Consider the following 20,514-nt stretch of genomic DNA (forward strand, 5'->3'; position numbering starts at 1 on the left):
AATTAGTGACTCTATTTATTAGAAGTAAATAATATCATAATTCCAATGATAGACCTTGTTTAAGCTCATTTCCCATTTCTTCAGTGTCCTAATTTCTTTATTTTTCCCTTAAGTCTTAGGATTTTACATGTTGTACCATTCTCCCCTGATTCTACTCCTTCTGTGTAGTCATAAGAATTTAAGAACAACATTCTTGCTGTAGTTACAAACCTAGCGTCAAGAAAACTGTTTTATGCCGTAAGCAGTCCTTTTTTATGTATCATGTATGAATTAGTAAGAACAACCAAACCAGTTAGTTAATATTGAAAGCAAATGATATGGAATACGTTCATTTTTTTCTTCTCTTAAAGATACAATAAAAGGGAAGAAGACTTTCCTAGTCTACGAGAATATAATGATTTCCTGGAAGAAGTGGAAGAAATTGGTATGTTTTTAATGCTTGTACTTTTGGTGTGCTAACCTGTGTGCTTTTATCTTTTAGATGCCTAGGAAAACATCTCGTATAAAAGTCTCTGACAGGTTTTGTTGTGGTAGCTGATGTTTACCTAATTATTTTGCATTGCACTTAAAGGACATACTTAAGTAATAAACATTTTGCCTTAGGAAAAATATGACGAATAGAGGTACTACTACTTTATAACTGGGAAGGAAGGCTGTATGTATATATATCATCTATATGTTGATGATGTATTAGAGTAAACAAGAAAAAAATATTCAGTTTTTTAAGAAATAGGATTTCCATGAACTGTATCCAAGCCATATGTTGTTTATCATCATTTATGCTTCTGTGCATGCAGTAATTTGAAAATACTTTGAAGCAGTTGACTGTTGAAGTGGCATTCTATTATTCAACGTTATTCTAGAATCTGAAGTTAGAGTAATCTTAGTGCTTATTCTTTCTATTGTGATTAGTCAAAAAGAAGCTTTCATCAAAAGAAAGTATTGTTTCTGTTTTTTTTAGTAAGATTTCACAGATGTTAAAAAGTCTGAATTTGTTATACATCAATTAAAATAATTAATGTTGTTTTTTAAAAACTTGCCATAATATTACTCACCATAGGTTTGGAAATAATACAAAAATTATAGACTATGAAAATTAGAACAAGACTAAGAGAATTAAACAGTTATCTTTTATTCTTCTCTCAAACCTGATAGCCAAGCTATACTCACATTATTTCGTATTTAAAATATGATTATAGTAAAATTTATCATTCTTTAAAATATTTATATATGGTAAATATTTAGAAAATTCAAATTCCTGAGGAATGGAGTATTCTAGTTCCTTTAATTTCTTTATTAACTAAGAAAAACCCAGAAAATCTTTTGTTGTTATTGAAACTTTTCTAAAATATCTAAGTTCATTTATTATATCATAGCAAGTAGCATGTACAGACATAATTTAGGCTTTTTCTGGGATCTTTTAGTGCCTTGGAGCCATTGCTTTTTTATTCTAATTGTATTCATTGTACTTTGTATGTAGTCTTAGCAACCATGAATGGCTATGAACTTTAGCTGAAAAGATGGTAGAATTGGGAGTGCTAAGACAAAGTAGAAAAGTTAGGATATAGACTGAGAAGATAAACTGAAAACAAATCTGCAAGAATGGGCAAGTGTGCAGGTATGTAGAAATCTGACTATACTTAGATATTTGGTTTAGGACAGGCAGTTGGACACCAAGCAGGAAGACACTCAGCTTACATTTATTCTGAAGGCCGTGTTGTTATTCAAAAGTCTGGTCAGGCAATAAAGGGAAAGGAGATTATAGATGTCACAGAGCAAGTTGAATACATGGTCACAAGTCCAAGCAGGCAGGTAGGATAATTGAAAGAAACTGATGGACCAAGATGGTGGGGAAGATGGGATCTTGATTCTGGAACAAGGTTTCAGTTGAGCCATGATTTTAAGAAATACATGTTTTTTGCTATGAAGTTTGAAGATATGAACAACCTGAGGGCCCATAGGTAAAACCATGTCCAGAAGTGGGAGCTAGGATTGACAGGTAAGAGCAAGTCCAGATATTAGGGCTTACAATATGCCATTTTTTCTTTACCAGATAAGGAACCTGGCTCAGAGCATTTAATCTGAAAGTGATTCTGCTATTATATATTGATATATTCACGAAGGACTATCTTTAGTTGCATTATGTTGACACTCTCTTAACAAAACTCCTCTTAATTGACTCATTGGAGTAACTGATATTTCCCAGTCCTTCTGTAACAGGTACTGACTGATGATCGAAGCGTAATGAATGCATGATGAATCTTGCCCATTAGAAGATTTCTGTACCTCTGTACTTCTCTCACCAGTTCAGTTATATATCGAGTTGGTTGTACTGGTAACCAAACCTTCTTATGCCAGTTGTACTTGTTATTGTAATTAAGTAATTTAATTAAATAGTTTATAAGATTGGGAAAAATTACAAACCTCTAGAAGGATTCTAGTTCTCAGGTCCTTGGTCCATTTTAAAAAGATGGAAACTGAGCAGTATAAATGACAGGTATGGTTTATACATGAAGGAAGCACAATTCCCATTAAAAACTGTACCTTGACTGTGTGTTATTACATTAGAGAATGACTATACACTTACTGCATATGCTTTAAGTTAAAATAAAGTGTTTAAGGAGAGTGTATGTATGTTTCCCTTCTTTAACAGACTTTTCTAAGTAGTCAACTACTGATCCTGATCATGTTGGACAAAGAGCAGTTCTGCTGCATTTGAAAATATTAATGAAGTTTGGGACCTCGCTTCATGGACTTATAGTTTATTTTCTGAACTTTAGCTCAATTCAGCAAATAGTAATTGTTCTATGTGAACTATTTACTTGCTGAGGATATATGATCTTTGTGTTCAGTAAGTTCATACTCTAAAGGGGGAGATAATTATGTAATTATAATTTAATGTGAAAGCAGTGTAGGCATTTATTTATAAAGTGTTTCAGGAAAATAGATAGCAAAACAGTTAATTCAGCATTAGGAAATAGAGGTAAAGTTTGAACATATTTGAGTTTGATCTTAAAAGATGAATAGTAGTTTACCAGGTAGAAAGAGGATGGAAGAACATTTGTAGCAAAAGACAAAGTCACAGAGATATAAAGGTGTTGAGCATGTTGGGTAATGTAGCAGGTAATCTGTTATAGGTAGGTAGACATGGGGAATGACTAGAAATGAGGTTTGAAAAACAGATTGGACCTGGGTTAATGAGGGCTTTGTAAGCTAGACTGTAAGGGTAAGATTTTATTCTATGGCCAGTAGACATCCAGCCGAATACTGCGGTAGTGATGTGGAATATTGACAGGAGATACTCGAGGCTGGGAAACCATTTTTTAGGGGCTGTAGCAGCAATTTGGGTGAGAAATAATGAGTGCTTAGAGTAGGTAGTAACTGAGGGAGGTAGATAAAAGGGATGTTTTAGATCTAGAATATTCGAGTGACTAATTTCGTGTAGGAAGTGAGGTTAGAAAGAGCAGGCAAGGATGAATTGCAGTATTCTGACCTTGAGCAGTTGCTGGTGTTAATCTAGAAAATAAAAGTGGGAGAACTGGCATTATTTTCCATTGTTTTGTTTTGTTGGGTAGAGAGTATGGAAATGAGGGAAAGACCAGTTTTAGCCCTCTTAAATTTTGTTAGGGTGTGACTGCACCACTTAGTTATGTGTCATTGTTCTGATTGTTATGGTATAAATAAAACTTTCTCTTTTTTTATAAACTTCCTTTTAAAATCTTGTTTCAGTACCTGTTTACTTTGTGTCTTATTCATGCCTTTAAAGGTGATTAGTTGGATGTTTGTGGTATCTGTATTGGCTATCTCTGTGTTAATCAAAAGTATAATTTTCACAACTCTTGAGACAGGCATTTTAATCCTTGTTTTGCATATGGAGAGGGGGCACAGGGAGTTTAAGTGCTGTGCTGAAGATCACATTGCTAGTAAGTAATGGAGCCAGATTTTGAACATGGGTTTTCCTCTCTCAGAGCCCATGAAAGTGCTTAGTAGTCTCAGAGAATAGTTAGTAGTCTGAGTCTGGAACGTGGGATTCAGATTGGTAGAATAGTGGGAGATGAGAGAAAAAAGTAGGTTGGAGCTATATTTTGAAGGATCTTAAAGAAGTTTGGAAGGAAGGAAGGAAGGTAGGAGGGTGATACTGAAGATGGTTAGAGTGAAAGGAATCGAGTTGGTAGGGTGGCTAAGGACTCAGTGTTTGAGGATTTATAAATTGGGGATTGGTCATTTTGTTATATAAATTTCATTATGAATCCTTTGAATATCATGAATATAAAAATTTTAAAGTATTAGAATTTTGAATAATGGCATAAAAAATTACAGTAGAAGGGGGCACACATGAAGATAAACTTTCTTATAGCATTAATAATAGGCTCTTTTCTGTGGTTATGACAATCTAAACATAAAAATTCTTGTTCCTTTTGGCCTCAGGGATTATCTCAAAGGCTTGTCCTTAGTTTCATAATAAACATTCTTTTGGTTCAGGGTATGCTTATTTTAAAAGGGTGAGAAAGTCCTAAGGGCTTTAATTATAAATTCTGGATGTCAAAAAGACTTCAAAATTGTACTCAAATAACATTAACTCTTTCAGAAAATACAATAGGTTTTTTGTTGGCTTTTAATACTTGACTATAGGCAGGTCAACCTCTGAGCTAAACCAGTAACCAGATAGATAAAGGGCCAAATGATTGTTATGGAAAATTGTTCCTTTTTCTTCAAGGCTATTATACCAACCTGATTCGTTGTGGCATGAATGAGACTTGCTTCTGAAAATTTTTCAAAATTGTAATCCACTTTTATGTTTTTTTTCTTTTTTTTAAAAGGAAGAGATTTGTATTACTTATGATTACGATTTGTATCTATTATATTGCTATTACCTTTGCTTTTTCAGTTAAAAAATGAAATAAACAAATTAGTTACTTTAGTTTCATTAGAATTCATCATAAAGTTTTTAATAAGCATAAAAGAAAGAAATTGTCTATAAACAGACAGTTTTCACTTAGAATTTAACTTTACTGTTTCTAGGTTCTATTTAATGGGAAGTTTAAATTAGTACATTGTCTAGCTTGCTGATAAATTGTAATATTTTTTTCTTAAACTGCTGTAAACATTCTAGTAGAGTTCAACATAGGATGTCAACTTGACTACCTTTACTTGTCAGTAGATTCATACCATAAGAAACAAAGATTATTTTTTCCTGTAGTTTCTCATCTGCTTACTTTGCCATTCTGTATAATTCAGTTCTGTAATTATAAAGCTCATTTAAATTAAATCTATATTTATAAAGATAATTATAAATATTAGCATTGATTTATTTTTTATTTTAGTTTCTTATTGAGTTATGATTAACATGCAATATTGTCTTAGTTTCAGGTGTACAACATAGTGATTCGATAATTTTATGCATTATGAAATGATCACCGCAATAAGACCGGTTCTCATCCATCACTATAGAAAGTAGTTACAGTATTATTGACTATATTCCCTATGTACATTACATCCCTGTGACTTATGACTTACTTTAAGCAGGCAGTTTGTACCTCTTAATCAGCTTTACCTATTTCGTCCATTCCCTCACCCCCAGCATTGGTTTATTTATTTTTTTCCTCTTGTAATAATTCAACAAGCATTTCTTGAGCTCTTACCAGATGAAAAGTTCCTGTTGTTTTTTAAATAGACGTTTTTAGAGCAGTTTTAGATTCACAGCAAAATTAAATGGAATGTACAGAGACTTCCTGTATACCCCTTGTGCCACACATGCACAGACCTTCCTCACTATCAACATACCCCCACTAGAGTGGTAAATTTGTTACAGTCAATGAACCTACATTGACATATCGTTATCTCCTAAGTCCATAGTTTACATTAGGGTTTACTCTTGGTGTTGTACATTTTATGGGTTTGGATAACTGTATAATGGCATGTATCCACCATTATAGTATTGTACAGAATAGTTTTGCTACCCAGAAATTCCTCTGTGTTCTGCCTGTTTGTCCCTTCTTCCCCCGAATCCCTGGCAACCACTGATCGTTTTACTGTCTCTGTATTTTTGCCTTTTCCAGAGTGTCATATAGTTGGAATTGTACAGTATGTAGCCTTATCAAATTGTTTTCTTTCTCATAGTAATATGCATTTAAGGTTCCTCCATGTCTTTTCATGGTTTTATAGCTTATTATTATTACTGTTATTATTTGGTGCTGAATAATATCCCATTGTCTGGATATACTATAGTTTATTTATCTTTTCAAACTACTGAAGGACATCTTGATTGCTTCCATGTTTTGGCAATTATGAATAAAGCTGCTGTAAACATTCATTTGCAGGCTTTTGTGTGGATATGGTTTTTAACTCCTTTCGATAAATACCAAGGAGGGCAGTTGCTGGATTGTATGATAAGAGTATCTTTCGTTTTGTAAGAAGCTGTCAGACTGTTTTCCAAAGTGCGGTGCCATTTTGCATTCCCACTGCAGTGTATGAGTGTTCCTGTTGCTCCACATCCTTGCCAGCATTTGGTGTCATTATGTGTTGGTTTTTGCCCATTCTAATGGGTGTATAGTGAAAGTTTTTTATTTAAATGCTGGGAGTGATAAAGCTGAATCAGTCCTAGAATCTGCCCTCAAGGACCACTCTATTAGGTCAAATAGATAGGTACATTGAAAATAATTATACAGGGTAGAAAGTGGATAAATACCACCAGAATGATATTAGGTAATCTGTTGTGAGCATTCAAGGGTGGAGAGATGTAGGGGATTTCTAACTGCAAAGTGAGTTATAGCATTCAGGGATGGAGGATGGAGAGGATTTGCACCTGCAAAGTGAGTTATGAGGAAGAGCTGCTGATTAAGCTGGATATAGAAGGGTGGCCAGATACAGATATTCACAGTTGTTCTGGGTTGAGGCTGGTACTAAGATGGGCCCTGTGGGAGCAGTTTGCTCACAGATATGGAAATAGGAAAGTGTGGCCTGTACAGATGCAGAGAAATAGCTGAACTGGGCTAGCAGTGGTTTTCAGGCATAGAGAGAAGCAATAAAACTAGCATTGTAGACAAAAGTTCACACTTTGGAACACAACATTGTGAATCAACTATACTCCAATAAAAATTTTAAAAAAAGGTTCAGGCTTTGGAATCAGCCTAGGTTAAAATCCTGGTTCCAACATTTACTATACCTTGGACGTAGTTATTTAATATCTTTAAACCTTATCTGTAAAGTGTAAATGACAGTAGTACCTCACATATCTCATAAGATTATCAGGAGGATTAAGTGATATAATTAGGTCAAGTGCTAGATGTAGTGCCTATCATACGTGTTTTATAGATCTTTGAGATGTTTCATAGATACACATGTGCATGCCCATGTACACGCGCTATGGAGTATAATGTTCAAGCAGAGGTTTTTTGTTTTTTTTTTTTAATTGGGGTATAGTTGTTTTACATCAGGCGGAGTTTTGAGAAGGAGATCACTTCAAGAAAACAAATGAAGGAAAACTACTTTGGTTGGATTGCTCAATCTCTCTTTCCCTTGGTTCTTGAAGAGGCTCTGAGGAATCTGCAAAACTCTCAAAGCAGAGAGGGAAAAGTAATGTAAGAGTTAAGACTGGATTTTTTTCAAGGCATTGTGAATGGAGAAGTGATGATACAGAGGTTATAGAAAATATGATGAAGTGCAAAGTAAAGAATGCTGTATATGTGTATATCATGTAAAGTAGAAAGAGATTTTTATATGAGCTGTGAATAATTTTTCCACATTTATAAGAGAAGGAAGTTATTTCTAGTTAGGGGAACCGGGGAGAACTTCATGGAAAAGATAGTATTTGGGTAGACATTTGAAGATTGGGTATATTTTCAAAAATAAGAAAGGGGGATCAGGCATTCTGGGCAATGGTATGATCAAAGGAACTGGAGCAGGAAATGTGGGGAACATTTGGGAAATGCATACGTGTCTAATTTCAAGATAGGTCTTTATTGAGGGGAGGTGAAAGTAGTTATAGCCAAATTAGGAAGGGCTCTGAATTCTAAAAGTGTTTGATTTTTTTTTTCCCTAGTAAAACGGGGAAGGCACACGGGATGAGACAGGACTATAGGATGGTGGAGGTGGAAGGTGATTTGAGGTGTGCTTCAGAAATATTAGTCTGGCAGCATTGTATACTATGGATGGGGTTAGGGAATAGGGAAAGATGCAGAGATTCCGGAGACAGGAAGTTAAGTCAGAGATTAAATTATCCAGGGAGAAATAAGATCCTGGCTTGGAGTACTGGCAGGGTACATTGAAAATAAGGGCAGTTTTAAAGAGATTTTGGTGGTAGAATCTGTAGTATTTTGCAGCTGGTGCTTATGGAGTGCAAAGGACAGTGGGTCACATGAATGAGATGTTAAATCCTGGTGTCTTAGCATGATAGTCATATCATTAACAGGTAAAGAATTTACAAGGAAGAGTAAATTTGGAGATGTTTATGTGCTAGGTTTTCTAAATTGTACTTTGAGATGGTATCAGCTTTTCCTGGCATTTCTTTGCTTGAAACTGTGGGAAGTTATGAGATTACCCAAGGAACGTAGAGGGAGGAAAGAGGGCAAAAGTCAGAATCATGCAGTGTACCTAGAGAGCAAGATGAGGCAGAGATGGAAACAAGAATGGGTAGTTGGAGTAGTAGGAAGAAGATCAGGAGAATATATTAACAAATTAGTCACGGGAAGGACGTGCTGAGGAAAAAAAGTGATCAGAATTGTTAAGTGGGCATAGATGTTGAGGGTGGTAGAGGTTGTGAAAGATTTTTGGATTTAGTGGCTCGGTGGATGGCTGTTAAATACAGGGAGTAAATTGTGAGTGGTTGGCAAGGATAGTGGAATCAGAATGGATCACAGTTGCCTTTCTGAGGGCTATTGCTAGTTTGGAGCTTCTTTCTCTGACTATTTTGTGTTGGGGCCAAAGTGTGATTTATAGGGAATGCCCTATGTTGCATCCTAGACAGATTCCCTGGTTTACCACCATTATTATTTTCTTTTCTACTTTGCGATAAAAAATCTGGAGCAATAGCTAAAGGGCTGTTGTTTCTCATTTTCTCTCATTTCTCCAAGGGTTTTAAAATTGCATGTAATAGAATTGAGAATTGCTTCTTTTTTTTCTACATACTTAAATAAGCCTGGATTTCCAACAATGATTATGATAAATTGATGTTCTGAAATAAGTTGGTCCTTTGAAGAGATGAAAATTAAATTATGGATCAGATTGGTCTTTTGAGTATGTTTAATGGCCTTACTCAGCAAAACAGATAACCCTCTGTTGGGCTTCCAATATTACTTTTCAACTCTTACAGACCTAATGCAAAAATCTAGGAACTATTTGAGATGGTTATTAGTTAAATGAAGGAGTGAGATAGGGAAGGAATCTGTAGAAACATGAAGTAAAGCAGTTATTTAGGGTAGATCAAACCTGTTTATAGGTCAAGCTGGAGGAAGCAGTGGTAAGTAATTGGAGAAGGGATAGAAGGGCTAATAATGGATGCACAAAGATTATGAGGAATCCAAGGGAAGTCTGGATTGAATTACGGAACAGGAGAGACAACGGTGATGATCCTTCTTTAGACGGGCTGATACAAACACTGAAAGGGGTAGGGCAGTGGGGCAGTACTTCAAAATATGAATTTATATATACTAAAAGAGTTTTTTTGGTTCAGAGTATTATAATAACCTTTTTATTTACATATGTAAACTTAGAAGGGAGTAAGGCATTTATAATTAAAATTATTTTGAGTTGGAATTATAAAAAGATCGTTCTAAGTCACTGAAAGTTTATCACCTATCTGAACATATCTCAGTGGCTTCTCTTACTAAATTATTTCAGTCTTAAGTTTTGGTGCCAGATTTTCCTTTACCTTCTCTGTTAAGTTTTGACTCATGTATTTCATACTTTTCCAGATCTAGACTATATGGTAAATGATTCAAGCTTGTGTCTAGCCATGTTGAGGATCAGAATAAAACCTGTTCTAGTTTGATAATATTTTTTTACTCCTTTGGATAATTTTTCTGTTTCTGGCGCATAGATTCTTTTCAGTATTGATTCTGACCAGTATAGTAGATCCCAGACTTACTCTTCTTATTTAAAAAATTAAGCAATCTTTTTTATACTTTTAGAGTTAAAATGGACACTATAAAAATCAAATCCAATGTGATTATGGCAAGCACGTATCTTAGGTTTTTTGAGATGATTCAGATCTTTAGATAGCCTGTGTGATAGTCTGACAGTCTCTCCTTATATTTGGTTCAGAAAACATAGTTGCTGAACTAGAGCTAGTTTCTTAAGCTGTAAAGAATGTCAACCTGATGAATTAAGAAATCACTGTGATGAATATTTGGTTTTTATTATCTTCTCAAGATTTATGTTAAAATTGTATTTCATGTCAGTGTTTCTTTTCTGATGCAGTTTTCAACTTGACCAACAATGTGGATTTGGACAACACCAAAAAGAAAATGGAGATATACCAAAAGGAAAACAAAGATGTCATTCAGAAAAATAAGTTAAAGCTGGTTGGTTGCTAAGTATTTTCTTCTTCTTTTGTATTAGAGATGAATGCTTCCACATGATCCTTTAAAAAGCTATCTTTCTCTAAAACTAGTTATATTTACAAAGAATTTAGCTGAAATTAAGGCCAGAAATACTAATATACGTATATAGGCATATAGGTACGAGGCACACATTACTATAGCAAAGACAGTTTTGGTGGCATTGTTAAAATATATCCTATAAAGGAAAAATAATTATAGACATGCAAAAATTTAATTAACTTTTAATTAACAATTTAGATTTAATTAACAATTCAGCTATCATTTCTTCAGTACAACTTGGCTTTCTAGTTTTGGGGGAAAGCAGAGGTAACTGTTTTTGAGGCACTGTATCAGGAATTTGTAATCATTGGTAAAAATGATATAGATATATTTGGATTACATAGCTTGTATTTTCATCTTGTACTTAGAAGGACTTCCTTTTTGTAGTCTTTAAGTGTTTCATTTAGACACTTCTTTCCTGCAATAAAACTCTCAAGGAATTGGCATTCTATTCCGTTCATATCCAGCCTGGCTTCCTTAGAACGGTGTCTCATTTCTGAAAGCATCAGTGTGCCATAAAAATTACTCTTTGCCCAGTAGCCTTCTCTGGGTACATCAGAAGATACATGCAAAATAGGTATGCCCAGGTAACTTGTTGCATTAGCTCTGTTTAAATTAATAAGGTTGTTCTTTTCAAGTGAGTGCTTTTTTCATTTATCGTTTGAAACTAGCAAATAATATTGAGCATTGAAAGAATAATCTAATTTTAGGCTGGTTATATTATTTTAAAGTAGGAATTTCTAATTATCTGAAAACTTTATAATGATAGGTTATTGAATTGTTGACAGTTGACCCTTGAACAACACAAGTTTGAACTGCGCAGGTCCACTTAACACCTGGATTATTTTCAATAGTAAATGCTACAGTACCACACGATGCGAGGTTGGTTGAATCCTTGGATGCAGAACTGCAAATACAGAGGGAACCACTGATAAGGAGGGCAGACTATAAATTATACACGGATTTTCAATTGTGCGAAGGGTCAGCGCCCCTAACCCCCTGTGTTGTACAAGGATCAACTTGTATTTTATGTAATACATGTTACAGTGACTGCATTTATTCTTCATATTAACATTTAGCACCTGGATCTATTATAACAAAGGGTTTTGGTCAGTAATTCATTATCATTTATTAATTGGTCATTCTGTGCTGAGCATTTTATCTATTAGTGTTACTTACTATCACTATTTGGTATTGGCATAAATACAGACATAGGACCATTTTTTAAGACAGTGCAAATTAACATATATCAGTAACTGTGGTATCATTGGGTAGAGACAGTTCTCAAGTGGCCCAAGGAGTGTGGACTATATGACTGATGTCTTTTTGCAAACCTGAGGTAGCAACTTGCCTTTAATGTCTTTGTGAAAGTTGAAGTCTTACTGTTCCAAAAATATCAGAATTGTGTCAAAAAGGAAAAAAAAGCAATCTCTTGCATGATTAGGCACGTGAAATGACCCATTTCTGACATAGAGAAACTATTACTGAGTTGTCTGCTAACGAGATCTTATTTGTCTCATGGAGCTGGCACCTAGCATCAACTGTGAGCATGGAGAAACTGAATAAAGATGATCTAATCTTGAAATAGAGTCTTAGTGAAGATTAGCTTAATTTTTATCTTCCATTTTCTGGATTCTCATGAGCAGCAGGGATTGCTGCATAGAATGTCTATCAATTTAGCAAAAAAAAACTTTAGTTCAATAAGCATTTGTTGAACGTCTGCTAAACACATAGTATACAAAGATGAATAAGAACCCTGGTTCTGTAGGGACCAAGTAATTTCAGTACAATGACATAGGCACATGGAGAGTTCTGTGTGCTTGCTATTATGGGAATACAGAAGAGGGATACCTAATCTATTCTAGGAAGATTGGGAAAGGCATTCCAGGTGAGATAATGCCTGAATGGAGCTTTGAAGGACAAGTAGAAGTTACCAAGTTGTAGGAGACGGGAAGGGGGCGGGTTGGGAAGCTGCACAAAGACATTCCAGGCAGAAAGAAATCATGAGCAAAGGCAAGATGGCATGGGTAATCACAGAGAGCTCTGAGAATTTTAAGTAGTTCTATATTGCCAAGTTCAATAGAGAGTTGAAACGGAAGTAGAAAGAGCCTAGGTAACATAAGGCCTTATGTATTGTGAAAAGTAATTTGGGCTTATATTGACCAGTTGTTTGTATGTTTTAGCAGGTGAACCTTTTCTTCAAATGAAGCCTTACTCTGAATACGTTTGTTGAATCAACAGTGGGAGGACGAATAGGCTTGAATTCCCATCTGCTCAGTCTCTTCTGTAGTGTACCTTAGACATCTTATTAGGGAATTCCCAGGATTCCTTAGAGTAATGTTATAGAAACCTAGCTGTTAATGATTGTCATTGAACGGTATTAAGCAAAGTGATAATAAAGTATTGTCCTTATTAGAATAGATTTATTGCTTTTGTGGAGGTTGAATTTGAGAGGATCAAACCTGGAGTTTAGGAGGCCAATGGGAGGTTATTGCAGTCTTGTAGGCGAGTTCAGAGGTGACTTAAACAAGGAATGAAGAGGTAAGGATGAATTAGAGAAATGTTTTGAGTTTGAAATAGCAAGTCCTAATGATGGATTAGAAGTGGGAGGTAAAGGTAAGGGAGGTTGATTGGGTAAGGTGGTGCCATTAGGGAGAAAACAGAGACCTTCTAGTCTTTCAGCCTGCTTCCCTTCTCCCAGTCCAATACCTTCTTTGTGCCCCCAATGTTTGATTTTTAATGATAGCTGTTTTCCCAGTTATTCAATCAGCTAGCTAGCCAACCAATATTTATTGAGGCTTTCTATTTTCAAAATACTTAAATACAGTGAGAAAATTGAGGCTACCAGTTTCTCATTGACAAGGCCAATAGACTCTTTGTTGGTCTGAATGTCATTTGGTCTGTAGGCAGGGCAGTATTTGATGCAGGCTTCTCCCTTGATGGTGAAACTCTTCCTTGACTTCTGTGGGGCCACTCCATTCTCTTCATCCTGCTGCTCTCACCTTCCTCTTTCATCCTTTTAAGAGGCTTCTCTTTCCTTTCTGTTTCTTAAACACTTGGATTCCTCTCGGTGCTTCTCTTTAAGAGTTAATCCTTTACACTGATTACTCTCAAGTGTTTCTGCAGCCCATTGTTTTCCTCCTGAGCTCCAAGAATTATATGTGATACATCCATATATCTGTAATTGGTTAATCGACCTTTTTTTCTGGATGCATTAAAGGCATTTGTGATTCAGCATTCCAGAACTGATTTTTTTTTCCTTCCAGTTTTATTGAGCTGTACATAATTGACATATGGCACTATATAAGTTTAAGGTATACAGCATAATGATTTGACTTATATATCTCATGAAATGATTATCACAATAAGTTTAGTAAACATCCATCATCTCATATAGGTACAAAATAAAAGAAAAAAATTTTTTCCGTATGGTGAGAACGCTTAGGATTTACTCTCTTAAGAACTTTCATATATGCAGCAGTGTCTATTATATTTATCATGTTATACATTGCATCCCTAGCTAATCTTATAACTGGAAGTTGGTACCTTTTGACTACCTTTATCCAATTCCTCCTCCACCTAGCCCCTGCTTCTGGTAATCACAAATCTGATCTCTTTTTCAGTGATTTGTTCGTTCGTTTTTGTAGTATAATTGACCTACAACATTGTTTTAGTTCCTGGTGCACAACATAGTGATTTGATATTTCTATACATTTCAAAATGATCACCATGATAAGTCAAGTTACCATGTTGATTGTATGGTTACCATCATGATACAAAGATACTGCATTCCTGTTGACTGTATTCTCCCACACTGTATATTTCATACCTGTGACTTATTTATTTTGTAACTGGAATTTTGTACCTCTTGATCTTCCTCACCTATTTCTCTCATTCCTCATCCCCCCTCCCCTCTGGCAACCACCTGTTTGTTCTCTGTATCTGTGACTCTTTCTGTTTTGTTGTTTTTGTTCACTGGTTTTGTTTTTTAGATTCCAAATGTAAGTGAAATCATACAGTATTTGTCTTTCTCTGTCTGACTTATTTAACTTAGCATAATACCATCTAGGTTAATCCAAATGGCAAGATTTCATTCTTTTTTATGGCTGCGTAATATTTGATTGTGTGTGTGTATATATATATATATATATATATATATTTCACATCTTTTTTTATCCATGCTTCTATTATTGATGAGTACTTAAGGTGCTTCCATTATCTTGGCTATTGTAAATAATGCATAAATGAACATTGGGGTGCATATATCTTTTCAAATTAGTGTTTTTATTTTCTTTGGATAAGTACCCAGATTTGCTGGATTGTATGGTAGTTCTGTTTCTAATTTTTTGAGGAACCTTATTGTTTTCCATAGTGTCTGCACCAATTTACATTCGCACCAAGAGTGCGCTAGGGTCCCCTTTTCTCCACATCCTTGACAGCATTTGTTATTTGTTGTCTTTTTGATTGTAGCCATTCTGACAGGTGTGAGGTGATATCTCATTGTGGTTTTGATTTGCATTTCCCTGATGATTAGTGATGTTGAGCATCTTTTCCTGAGCCTTTTGGCCATCTGTATGTCTTCTCTGGAAAAAAGTCTATTCAGGTTCTTTGCCCACTTTTTAATCAGGTTGTTTGTTTGTTTTTTAAAGATTTATTTATTTATTTATTATTGTTTTCTTGGGCTGCGTTGTGTCTTTGTTGCCGCGTGGGCTTTCTCTAGTTGCGGCGAGGGGGGGCTACTTCATTACGGTGCGCGGGCTTCTCATAGCGGTGGCTTCTCTTGTTGCGGAGCACGGGATCTAGGCACGTGGGCTTCAGTAGCTGCAGCACGTGGGCTCAGTAGTAGTGGCTCGCAGGCCCTAGAGCACAGCTCAGTAGTTGTGGCGTACGGGCTTAGTTGCTCTGCGGCATGTGGGATCTTCCTGGACCAGGGATTGAACCTGTGTCCCCTGCATTGGCAGGCGGATTCTTAACCACTGCACCACTGGGGAAGTCCCAGGTTGTTTGTTTTTTGATGTTGAGCTCTATGAATTCTTTGTATATTTTGGATATTAACCCCTTATCAGATTTATCGTTTGCTAAGACTGATGTTAAAGAGCATACTCCCAGTGTTTTCTTCTAAGAGTTTTATGGTTTCGGGTCTTACATTTAAGTCTTCAATCCCTTTGGAGTTTATTTTTGTATATGGTGTGAGAAAGTAGTCCAGTTTAATTCTTTTGCATGTAGCTGTCCAGTTTTTGCAAAACCATTTATCGAAGAGGCTGTCTTTTCCTCATTATATATTCTTGCCTCCTTTGTCATAGATTAATTTCCCATATAAGTGTGGGTTTATTTCTGAGCTCTCTATTCTGTTCCATTGATCTTTGTTTTTGTACCAGTACCATATTTTTTTGAAGACCGTGGCTTGGTATTATAGTTTGAAATCAGGGAGTGTGATACCTCCAGCTTTGTTCTTCTTTCTCATGATTGTTTTGGCTACTTGGGGTCTTTTGTGTTGCCAGACACAAAAAGAATTATTTGTTCTAGTTCTGTGAAAAATGCCATTGGTATTTTGATAGGGATTGCATTGAATCTGTAGATTGCCTTGGGGTAGTATGGCCATTTTAACAATATTAATTCTTCCAACCCATGAGCACAGTATATCTTTCCACTTGTTTGTCTTGTCTTCAGTTTCTTTTGTCAGTGTCTTATAGTGTTCTCTGTACAGGTCTTTTACCTCCTTAGTTAGATGAATTCCTAGGTATTTTATTTGTTTTGATACAGATGTAAATGAGATTAATTTACCTTTCTGATAGTTTGTTGTTAGTGTATAGAAATGCAACAGATTTCTATATATTAATTTTGTATCCTGCAAGTTTACTGAATTCATTGATGAGTTCTAATAGGTTTTTTGGTGGCATCTTTAGGATTTTCTATATACAGTATCATGCCATCCGTAAACAGTGGCAGTTTTTCTTCTTCCTTTCCAATCTGAATTCCTTTTATTTCTTTTTTTGTCTGATTGCTGTGGCTAGGACTTCCGGTACTATGTTAAATAAAAGTGGCAAGAGTGGGCATCCTTGTCTTGTTCCTGATCTCAGAGGAAATGCTTTCAGCTTTTCACTGTTGAGTATGATATTAGTCATGGGCTTGTCATATTTGGCCTTTATTATGTTGAATTATGTTCTCTGTGCCCACTTGTTTAGAGTTTTTATCATAAATCGATGTTGAATTTTATCAAAAGACCTTTTTGCATCTATTGAGATGACCATATGCTTTTTATTTTTCAATTTGTAAATGTGGTGTATCACATTGATTGATTTGTGGATGTTTAACCATCCTTGCACCCCTGGGATAAATTCCACATGATTATGTTATATAATCCTTTTAATGTATTGTTGAATTTGGTTTGCTAATATTTTGTTGAGGATTTTTGCATCTATGTTCATCATAATTGAACTTTTTAATCTTCACTCTCCCACCTATTTCTCCTATTACATTCTTTATCTAAGTGTTCTAGCCATATCTGGTCAGTCTTCATATATTGTTGATAGTCTTTCCTTATGACCTTTCAAACCTGGTTCCTCCTCTAATTATATTATTGTTATCTTACTTAGGGTCCTCATTATTTCTTACTGGAGTTATTGAAGTATTCTTCTAACTAGTCTTCCTGTCTTCAGTCTTGAACCCCATTGATATGTATTCTTCACTGCTTCTAGTCATCTTTCTAAACTCTAATGTCTTCCCAGTTGCCTTAGTATGGCATAAATGCATCCCTTAGTATGTATGATATGGTCGACTTTCCATGATCTGCCATCTGCTTGCCTCTCCAGCTTTATCTAGAGCTTTCCCCAACTCCCATACTTCATGACTTGGCCATACCAAGCATTCCAGCTTTATTCATGTCTTTGCACCTTTGTTTTCTCTGCCTAAATGGCTCTTCCACTCTCCAGTGGGGGTAAAGACCTACTGTTTGAAGTCTGCTCAACCTCCATGTATTAGTTACCTAGGGCTGTTAAAACAAATTACCAAAAACTGGGTGATTTATAACAACAGGAATTTGTTCTCTTACGAGAACAGGCTTCTGTAGGCTAGAAGTCTGAAATCAAGGTGTCATCAGGGTCATGGTCTCTCTGAAAGCTCTAGGGAAGAATCTTTCTTTGCCTTTTTTAGCACCTTTGGCACCACTCTGATTTCTGCCTCTGTCTTCACATGGCCTTCTCCCCATGTGTCTGTGTCAAAATTTCCAGTATGACCTATCTTAACTTGATTACATCTGCAAAGACCCTATTTCCAAATAAGGTCACATTTATAGGTACCAGGGGTTAAAACTTCAACATATATTTTGGGGGCACACATTCAACCCATAACACTCTATACAAAATCTTTTCTAACTCTACCTGTCCTCCATCATTGCAAGGAGAATTTACCACTCTATCAATTCTGTCCCAACTGTACTCTGTGTATACCTCTCTGTCACTTGTCATACTTATTACTTACATGTCACTGTTTTATCATGAGACTCATCCTTTTCTGCTTATGGACCTATAGTCCAGTAATTCACTTTTCTAGCCCTCATATTTCACCCCCTAACTTTTTACATTTATTCCTAGTAATCCTTCTAAATCAAGTTTGAATTCTCTTCTCCACTGGGTACCTGAGTTAGAATAGTAACCTCAGTAATAGAGGTTTGTAAAATTACAGGGAGAGATGCTAATAGGACTTAGCAACTGATTTAATTTAAGAGGAATGGGGTTGGGGGAGAGGGAGTAAACAGAGATGACTTTGAGGTTTCAACTTGAGTTGCCTGAGATGTAGGTGTGCGCTTAGCAGAAATCAGGAATACAGGAGGGTGATCAGCTTTGGGAAACCAAATGCTAAACTTAATTTTGGATATACTGAGTTTGAATTATAAGTGAAACGTTTTTTTATTTGGGAATCTTGTTTCTTTGGGGAGTTTAATTTGTGAAGTGAAAAAAATCTAATAGAGTGTTTTAATTATTATTTTACATAAAAATGTACTTTTCTCTGAGGTCTCTGTTAATTCATATATTATTTTAGTGATCCCCAAATGTATTATACTCTCTCCCTCTGTTCTGTATTTGTCTTGAGGTGCCATAAATTCTCAATGTTTTATTGAATTAAAAAAAGAAAGAAGGTATTACATTTTCAATAGCAACAATCAAGGATTTAAAGTAAAGCCATTCAGATTTTACTATATTTCTCATTCAGAAGACTTAAAGAGCAAAGGCTAGGTATAATATTGCTTTTAAGTACAAGTTAGAGTTGGAATAAATTTCAGAACCTGGAAGTATTTAATATTTCTGAGGAACTTCATAAAAGGGAAATGAGTAGGCCTGTAGTTCATTCTCTCTACATATTAGCTCTGGATTTTGAATTTTTCAGTCTACAAAGAGGACCCTTGAAATTTATATGCTTGTGTTAGAAAATAACTTCAGTTTTTCATAACTTACCTTAAATGAATGCTATTTGGAACTCAAGCATCAGAAAGACTTATTTTAACTTGGGAAAAAGAAGCTAACTACTATGTTAACTTTTCATTGTCTTATATATTCTGAAAATTGTTTCTATTAAATAAACCAGTCTTTTATATGGAGTGTTTCAATCAATAGTTCTATATGGAGATTATCTATTTGTTGTTGGGTTTTTTGTTTTATTTTGTTTTTCTTGTTAAATCTCCTAAAATAAAGACATTATTAAGCAGTTTCCACACTTCTGCAGCTGGGCTCAGTGTACTTTGTTTAGGTGTTCATTTAGTGCTAGATGTCATTCTCTTTAATAGTAACATGTCCACATGAAATAAAATGAATTCTAGTTCTTTTAAAGTGGAATTGCTGCACTGTTAAACAATTAGTGACTAGTGCATTTTATGATTCCAAGAAAGGAGATACAGAGTATGGTATAGGGTTGATTTTGGTTACTAAATTTATTCCATGCCATATATCAATGTTTCTGTTTTAGACTCGGGAACAGGAGGAACTGGAAGAAGCTTTAGAGGTAGAACGACAGGAAAATGAACAAAGAAGACTATTTATACAAAAAGAAGAACAACTGCAGCAGATTCTAAAAAGGAAGAATAAGCAGGCTTTTTTAGATGAACTGGTATGTATTAATGTTAATTGTGATAAAAAATCATTTGTCTTCAGGGTTTATCTTTCCTATTTATTATGCTGGGTAATGGTATTTAAATAGCATTTCTATAGTTTGTGCTGGTTTATTCACCTTCTGTTCCTTTATTTAAAAAAAATGTTTGTCAATATCCATTTTATTTTCAGATAAGAGAGTAATATTATAACTAACATAAGCCAGTTTACTATTAATAGGTTGTTGATGTGTTTCTGAGCTTACTGACTAAAACATATTGTTTTCAGAGCATTTTTCTCCTGAGTAATACTGGTTTTCTAATAACTAGCTCATTTTCAAGTGTTTTGGCTTCATGCTGAAGTTTTAGTGACTCTGGTTACTCTGTGAGAACTGTATTTCATATTTTTGCATGAAAAAAATACATTTGAAAGAAACGGTAAATGTCTTGCAAGTTATTGGTGTTTTCTAGTTATTAGCTCCCCAAGTAGTCAACATTGTTAGATAATAGCAGTAATTATAACCAAGGTTTATGAAGTGTTTCATAGATTGGAGAATGTTATTTGATGCTTATAAACCATTGTGATATTGATGAAATCACAATTAGAAAATCGTCCTTTCCAGTAAAGTCTTTTTACATTCTTCCTTTCCCCTTTCTGGCCCCATAATTAATTTCCATGTGGTGTTAACACACTTAACTCCTCAGTCTACTAGTTGCTATGCTGTTTGTTATTCTATGATCAGGTAAAAGTGTATGTGTATATTTTTCTACTGTGCTTTTGCCCTAAAAGCATTTAAGCCATATAACCAGGAATAAAAAGAGAAAGCAAGATAA

At 35.1% G+C, this 20,514-nt stretch overlaps 1 protein-coding gene across 7 annotated transcripts in view; it reads left to right on the forward strand.

Annotated features, from left to right (window-relative positions):
• The window catches only part of MNAT1 (MNAT1 component of CDK activating kinase), a 229,753-nt gene that overhangs the window by 47,889 nt on the left and 161,350 nt on the right, over window positions 1–20,514 (forward strand). For all 7 annotated transcript variants that reach the window (XR_009699562.1, XR_009699563.1, XM_061182650.1 and 4 more), the window contains exons 3-5: window positions 351–424; window positions 10,417–10,520; window positions 19,560–19,700. Coding sequence is in view for 5 of the 7 variants with exons in the window: in XM_061182650.1 (XP_061038633.1) it covers window positions 351–424; window positions 10,417–10,520; window positions 19,560–19,700 (319 nt within the window). In the remaining 2 variants the exon portion in view is untranslated. The remainder of the gene's footprint in view (window positions 1–350; window positions 425–10,416; window positions 10,521–19,559; window positions 19,701–20,514) is intronic.

This window comes from Eubalaena glacialis, chromosome 2, assembly GCF_028564815.1.
Source record: "Eubalaena glacialis isolate mEubGla1 chromosome 2, mEubGla1.1.hap2.+ XY, whole genome shotgun sequence".
In the NCBI taxonomy this organism is placed as follows: domain Eukaryota; kingdom Metazoa; phylum Chordata; class Mammalia; order Artiodactyla; family Balaenidae; genus Eubalaena; species Eubalaena glacialis.